The sequence below is a fragment of the Parus major genome, chromosome 13, assembly GCF_001522545.3.
Source record: "Parus major isolate Abel chromosome 13, Parus_major1.1, whole genome shotgun sequence".
Classification (NCBI taxonomy): domain Eukaryota; kingdom Metazoa; phylum Chordata; class Aves; order Passeriformes; family Paridae; genus Parus; species Parus major.
Genome location: NC_031782.1, coordinates 8,563,887 through 8,571,884, shown reverse-complemented (window position 1 = coordinate 8,571,884; position 7,998 = coordinate 8,563,887). Strand labels below are relative to the sequence as shown.

General features: G+C 39.1%; 1 protein-coding gene across 1 annotated transcript in view; it reads right to left on the bottom strand.

Annotated features, from left to right (window-relative positions):
* Positions 1 to 1,141: 1,141 nt before the first annotated feature.
* TRPC7 (transient receptor potential cation channel subfamily C member 7) overlaps positions 1,142 to 7,998 on the bottom strand; it is a 64,106-nt gene continuing 57,249 nt past the window's right edge. The window contains 4 exon segments of the mRNA XM_033517768.1: positions 1,142 to 2,572; positions 2,575 to 2,706; positions 3,434 to 3,509; positions 6,491 to 6,571. Coding sequence (XP_033373659.1) covers positions 2,484 to 2,572; positions 2,575 to 2,706; positions 3,434 to 3,509; positions 6,491 to 6,571 — 378 coding nt within the window. The 3' untranslated portion in view covers positions 1,142 to 2,483.

Sequence of the window (7,998 nt, the reverse complement as noted above, 5' to 3'; positions counted from 1 at the left end):
GAAATGGGAACCCACATGTCTCAGGTCTAACCCAATCTGGGGCTCACCTACCTTGAATTTTCTGCTTCAAACTCTAAATTCTCTCAGGATTCTCTTTCAGTGAAACTTCTTAATTTTAACTTCCTATGACCTTGGAGAATAGCTCTGTTTCTGCTGACAGGCCATTAATACACAGTGAGCAACTTCCTTGGGTGTGTTACTGGGACCAGGTGAGAAAAGTGCTCTGATGTAGTGGGACTTTGCTTGTCATGAATATTTATATAAAGTCTCTGTACTTTGATACTTTCAAGAATGTAAATGCAAAAGGGGAGGAAGCTTTTTTTTAAAAATATTTTTAATGCATCTTTTGGTCTACTTTTGAAGTCCTAGTGAATATTGTGCTCTTTCTTGGCAGATTCCTGAGTGAGAGCAGCACACTAACTCCCCGTGGCAGGACTGCACTGCTTCACCTGTGCAGAGGCTGGAAGGACAGAAGCTGATGGGCACAGCTGTACCTTCACCTGGGAGCCAAAAATTCAGCAAAGTTATCCACAGTAGGGTGTTCTTTGTGCTGACCAGAGCATGCACTGAATGCAATATTTAGCAGTAGAACAATATTCCTGTAGGTGTTGCTGTACTGTAGCTCAACTGAGCTGCATTTAAATATACAAAATATAAGTGCATCTTAGGACTTCAGCTAAACCTTTTTGCGGGACTTGCATTCAATATAATGAGAAATTTAAATTATGGTGGTCCTTGTAAGTTCTACCTAGGACAATTTTCCTTAAACCCCTAAAACAGGAAATGGGAAGGGTGAAGGAATACTTTGATCAGGAGTCAGGTGTAGAGCTGTAATAACATTAAATTTTAAGACAGTGCTGTGACAATAGGGTTGGTTTTTCTAATGGAAAAAAAGTTTTACACAGTGGCTGGAAAAGTGAGTAGGGAGCAAGTAGTATTGCCATGAAATATAATCCTTCTTCTTATGAGGACAGTCAAAAGATCAAGCAAATATTTCACTCAGTGTACAACAAAATATTATGAGGTAATTTTATTTTTTTTTCCATTTTTAGGTAAAAATATTACAGTATACAAGATAATTTTATTAAAGGTAAAAATACAGTATTTTTTCTCTAAACAGAACTACGTACAGTACACTTTTTTATTTTGTTTTCTTTTATTTTTGTACAAATATAACTATTATTCTAATAGGCTATATGTATTCTCATCTGGCACTTAAGAACTGATCACAGGTCACCTTCTGGCTCTGCTTGTTTGTCTCAGCTGAAACCTAGATGTTATGTTCATTTTATAGGTGTCTCATGTAAACAAACAATCCAGTTCCATGGTTCCCAAGTAGTAAGGTGTGCTTTAAGTAGTTGAAATCTTGTAGCCAACCATAAAAACCCAAGCCATCCATGTTTGCAGTTGCGTTGCACAGACTTACAACTTTCCTGTTGAAAAAGTGTGATCCTCGTATCACCACAGCCTTAGAACAGTTTGAATCCCTTTCTCGTCCTCTGTAAGAGCCAAAAAAACATGACAACAATTTCTACAATGATTTTTCCTTTATTTTCTTCTTCTTTTTTTTTTTTTTTTGGTCAGAATGTTCAATTAAAGCCTTTTTGTATTAATTTCAAGGCTGGAAACTACTGGGCAATGTTCTTCGTGATTGATCTCTCCCTATGGCTTGCAGTTTGACCTCTGGAATCTGAAAGCTGAGCTCAGTTGCATCACTGTCTCTGGATTAATGCTGTTCTTTGAACTGAACACATTAGCACAAGGTATTTTATCTCTGGGTATTCCTGGGAAGTGAGTTTCACATCATTACGAGTATCTCAGTACACTGTTGTCGGAGATGGGATCGACTAAGGATAAAAGAGAGGCTAAGTGCATACAAAGAGACCATATCCATCAGCAGACTAGCTAATACAGCTGAAGAGGTGGACAGGAGTGTTTGGCTGGAAATCCTTTCATCAGGTTAAAGGATAATTTACCCCACAAACTTGATTTCATTTTTCCAGTGTTGTCAGTGTCTACTTGTTATTCACTGCCTTGGTCACTTCAACAGATGATTTCTCATTAGTTTGTCATTAGCCACAGTGCTCATTAAAGTTATATTCAAGGTTGCCAATGTAAACATAAAAGGAAAGTACACACCCAAGAAAAGGAATTGTAAAAATTTTGCAGGTATATGCTTGGCACATTTTTTCTTCAGACTTCATTCATTTATGGTCAGTACAGACTGTTGGTGTTAATGAGCACAGTTACATTGTCTTCTCTGGAGTTAGATGAATGAAGATCTCACTTTTTTTTGCCTTTAATTGGAGGTGCCTTCTCTATGGTACATATGTTTCTGATGTCAAGGGGCATAGATTTTTACCATTAAGTCACTTTTGTATCAGAGAAGATTTAACTGGTCACTCTCCAAGTGCAGGAGAAACGCAAAGTGCTCCTACCAACACTTGCTTGTCAGCAGAAGCTGAGTGTGCAGTACCCATCTTTCACGTTTTTTGCCCTCCTAAGATGCTGGTTGAGAATGAACAATGTTTAGAAAACAAGTTGTCTTTCTCTGTATTCACCATCAAATGTCCTTATTTAAGGTCTTCCCAAACTTGTCACTCAGCTGCTGTATCAGTTTTGCCAGCTCACCAGTAGCTTGGGACTTTTCCTCTAGGAGTTCATAGCGGAGACTGGAAATATCTTGTTTGATTTCTTTAAGTTCTCCTGAAAGAGGAAAATGCTCTTGTTAGCCATACTGAACCAAGTCACCCTGTTTCCAAGACCAAAGAAAGCAATAATTTCAGTGTGTTTGGTCAGGAATGTGTGTGGAGCTGCATTTGATCTCCCTGCATAACACTCTGAATATCTGTAGTTATAAGGAATCACCTGTACTTCCAGTAGTGGTACCAACAGCAACAGCAAACCTGTGTGGAGAGTTCATGCTTTCTCAAATTTGGTCTCCCTCCACAAATTGGACTCCACCTACATAGGGTATTTGCAGGAGGGTAGCATTTAAGAGGTGTTAGAGGTTCTTTTCCATCTGCACACAAATTCCACACGCCACCACAGCAATATGAATCTGGATCCCATTCAAAACAGTGTCCTTGGGGCAGGCCTGGACAGTGCAGTCAGAAAATGCTTTACACAGACACCAAAGTGATGCTGGGTACTGGCAATACCCTGGTAGTTGTAAAGGAGGGAGAGTTAGAGCTACAGGGGTGAGCAGGGCTGGGTGAAGATCCTGTGAGATGTGTGTTCTGCTAAGGGAAAAAAGGGACCTGGAATTTCAAGGGCACGAGGGTGGCCCAGAGTCAGCACTGCTCACCTGAGCAGTGAGCACGAGCAAGCTCTCACTACAGAGGATCTTAACTAAACTCAACCCTTGTACAGGCCAGATCAGCAGCAGTAACAGCACATGCTTTTAGTGGGTCAATTATAAAATTCCACTTGCCTTCATTGACCTCGTCATTTTCCCGGTCAACCTGAGCCTTCAGCACATAGCGCTTAATCAGACGCTTCATTATCTTCTGAAAGGAGAACAGAAACACTCCTTTAGTGGCAGACTGTCCACATTCCAGACTTATTATGAGAAATTCAAACATCTGGTTTCACTAGGGATAATTTATTATTATTATTATTATTATTATTATTATTATTATTATTATTTCCCATTTATTTCTCACTTTACATTGTACTACAGTAGCTGATTGACAGCCACTCCATCACCACCCCACATACAAAGCACTTTGGGGTACTTTGTGGGATGCATGTGAATGTAGAGCATGTCCCACAGACAGAAAGAAAACACAGATGATCCAATGGAAAGCTAAGGAAATAGGTTCCAGAGCCTTCTTTTAGTATGTTGGTGTCTAATAGTACTTTACAGGAAGAAATAAGTGGTTAATTAATGATGTTAGCAAACTCATTCACAGTGCAGCTGACCTGAGGTCCACAGAAAGACTGCTAGCCTTGGCATTGGGTTTTTAAGAGAAAACAAATTTAGAGAAGGACAGAGAAAAGAGAGGCTGAATGAAGGTGGGGAACTTGGCTTAAATGTGAAAAGTTTCTTACAGAAATGGTGGATTTTAAGAGACATATATAGTGAAAAATATAGACCCATGTAAACTTACAAAATGAAGATGATAGTTAGGAAGAGTATATACGGAATTAGATGATGGTAATGGATATGAGCTTGCAATGTGCTATTGTTCCAAGAATGTCTAAGTTCCATTTATCTACAAGGAAAGTAACTTTGGCAGTTGTGGGCTGCACACTGGGGTACAGCTGACAGCCACATCTTCACTGCAGAAAAGACACCCCAGTGGGGGAAAAATATAAAAACCTATAAAGGAAAAAAGAAATAAAAATATATAAACATAAAAAGAGCTGCTCTCTCAGAGACAGATTTAGATCCATCCTCTGCAAACACAGGAGAGCTCAGTATCTTTGATTGACCAGATGTCCAGTATTAAGGAAAAAGCCTTTGACAGCATGGACTCACTTCTGCACAGAGCAATCACATCTCTGCTTGGAACATCACTTAAAAATGCTACGTAGGGAGTGAAGGATTAAGGAAATAGTACACCTGCTCTTTTTTCTGAGTAGCCAAATAAGGATTCTAGCAGTGCAAAAGGCTCGTGAAGATCAAAGAAGGATCCAATCATTTGTATATGCCATGCAGCCATGGAATATGGGATGACTAAAACTGTCCTTGTATGTCAGAGGTATCTGGCTAAGCAGGTGAGTCACTAAGGCAGCAGAGATGAGGCACAGTGCACGTACGGTGTGTTGGAGATGGCCAAGGTAGCAGAATCCAGAGGGAAGTAGGGCTGTCACCTGAGAAAACATAAATGAAGTAATGTTTGGGGAAAGTAGGGAAATCCTGGATCCAAAACTAAGTAATTTTTTTCAAGAGCAAAAGTCAGAAGAAATTTAGACTAAAACAATGACTCAGAACACAGGCTCTTATTACCTGGAAAAAAAATGATGTATCACCTCTCTTTATGCCAGTTCCCATATTCTCTTTGACAAAGGTATAGTTTTTCCTAGACTAGTTTATTCCCAGATCATGGCAGCTGTGTTGACTTGTTTCTCATGCTTTTCAAAATGTTTAAATTCTGTATATTTTTGTTATCCTTCTAGAGCACTGCCCATCTGTAGTCTTAAATACACAGACTGCACAGGCTGCAGTCACATCACTTGATAAACACTGGAGAATGATAAATGCTGCAGAAAACAGTTCAGCAAGAAGGTTTTCAAAGGTTTTCCCAGTTGTAGAAGAAAAACTTGCCAGCCAGATTACCACACTGTTCCTTCTTCTTTATGTTTAGATAATCAAGACTATTATACTCTCCTTACACTATTTGGGCAATTTCTTCCTGCAGCAACCAAAATGTTCTAAGGTAGTTTGAAGAAGAACCTGGCATTTTAAAAACAAAATAACAGGTACTTATTTTTCTATTTATCTTTCACAGCCGCCTTTGGCTTTTTCAATATTGGAAATAAGGGTCTAATTTACCACAAACACTAGGTGGTCTCACTGAGAAATAATAGCTACAGGAAAAGAGCCAGTCCAGCAGAGGCTGACACATCACTTGTGGGTTTGAACAATGGGAATGTGTCAGAAGAACTGAAATACTACTTTGAGCAGGACACAATCTCTCACCCTTTTCCTTTGATGGAATCTAGCCAATTAACTCCAGATATCAGAGTGAATGTATCTCGTTTCTAGCTTAGATTTTTAGACACCCCTCCTATTGTTGCAGGAAAGTCTGAAAATATTTCAAAACCACTAGAAATTTCTTACTGGTCTGCTAAACAGTTTGGGAGCCCATTATGCTGGAAGCTGTACCAACACAAGACAAACCACTTCTAGAACTGCCACCGCACATTTTAGCCAATTTAACTATGATTTTCCTCATCTGTCCTTAATGTCTGTCCCTTCAGACACATCACTTGTCATCAGATTCTTTTTCATTTTATGTTAAAAAAGAAGACAAAACTCCTGGGGGGCACAGTCTGTTTACTTTATTGCCTGGCACAGGTTTGCACAAGAAATAACACATCTGCTGGCACAACACTCCTGCTGGACAGACACCTGTGGCTCCCTGTGCCACCTCTGCAGCCACAGGGGTTCTGAACCATAGCACATTGCAGGTTTAGCTTGGCAGGATGAGCCAGAGGAAGCACATGCAAATGGGAATGCAGCAGCTGGAGAGATGATTCTGAGCCCTGGGAAATGAAATGCTGTCAATACAAGATGCGAGGAGTAAGGTTGGGTGATGTATCCTGTATTAAGTTCAACACCCTCGAGTGGAATTAATTAGCATGACAAATGCTAACATGTGAATATTTCCAGGGGTGAGAGGCTGCCTTTGGCTCTGAAATAGCCCAGCCCAGCCCTGTGCCAATGCCCAGGCTGGCACATCCCAGGGTGGCAGCCTCTGCGAGAAGGCAAATGTGACCCTTGCAGATTCTCCCCTGGCTCTTGCTTTCATGCTGTGATTACCTGGTATCTTGTGGGCTTGTTATAAGCGTTCTTCCCAGAAAAACTCTCTGTGTTTTGAATGCTAGAGTGAAAACGAACTTTCTGAAATTATAAAACATCATGATATGATTAAATCAATGATAGCTTCTCATACCCAGACAGCCCCAAACGAAGTTTTAGGAAAACATTACAAAATGGTTTGATGTACAGTAAAAGCCAGAACATTCAGGCCAAAAAAAAAAAAATTTTTGGAAGACAGAAAAGAACATAAAAACCACACAAATTAATGAAAAAATCTAGATTCTAAATTATCTGGGCAGAAATGGTATTCACACAAAAGTTTTAGACAACAAGATGTTAAGAGGCACAAAATACTTTTATCATAATGAGGCTGATGCTTATCAATTTAGAACACAACTTAAGAAAGATAACTACTTCTATTTGGAATGAACAAGACTGTGGTACAAAACCAAATTCTGAAACACAATCGATTTTCACTGGTCCTTTTAAAACAGCAGTGCTCTTTGCTACTTCTTTTGGCTCAAGAAAAATATGTATTTTTTAAAAATAGACTATTTTATTTTTATCAGAGGCATCACAGCTGTAGAAGCTTCCAAGGAAAGTTTTCTGGACACTACACACAATATTTGTTGGAGGTTTCTTTGACTGTAATCCACCTCTGAGGTTTTTGGTCCAAGACTAACAAAAAAAAAATTTAAAAAAAAAAATCACTTATTCAGAGGAATAAATATCATAGACTTGTGCACCTATATGGAATTCTATGTCAAGGGGAGGCCCTGGATAAGAGCTTTTCTTCCCCAGTTGAACCAGAGATCCCAATTATTTTTTTTCTTCCAAATCAGGATGTTTATAATGATTAGATTAAAAGTCTGAAGTAATAATGTAATTTTTAAAAAAAATTCTTTCTTACTTACAGGTGTGCCATTAGCTTACAGAGACTCTTGAAGATGATATGTGAACAAAATCAACAGGCAAGCAAGAAATGTCTGATACTCTTAACTGTTTATGCTAAAGCCATGGAAAATATGAATTTTGCATGAGTTCTATGAAAAAGGGCAAGCCAGACATTTTCACTCATCTGGCTTGGGGAAGGAGAGGCTTAGAGAAAATTTTATTACTTTGTTTTAGGCTTTGAAGCAGAAATTAAATTTCAAACAAAGTCAGCTTAGTGTGGTCTGATTCAAATAGCATTTAAAAAACATTTTTAAATCATTATTTGAGGTAGTTGAAGGAGAAACACTTCTTTCATTTTGAGACTCCACTGTTCTAGTGGTTCTTCCAGTAATCAATAGCAGTGTTAAAAGCCTTTGTAGACATGCTTGTCTATCTTGGCAATGCTCCCCATGTTGGTAGCTGAATTATTTGATAATACAGAGTAAACCCTATGGACAGATTTCTCTTTCCAGTTTAGGTACTGGCAGAGACTGGGTGAGCACCAGACCTGAGCAGTTCTCTCAAACTCCTGGGAGGATAATCCATCCTCCTTGGAGGCCATGGGCTTTGTCTGG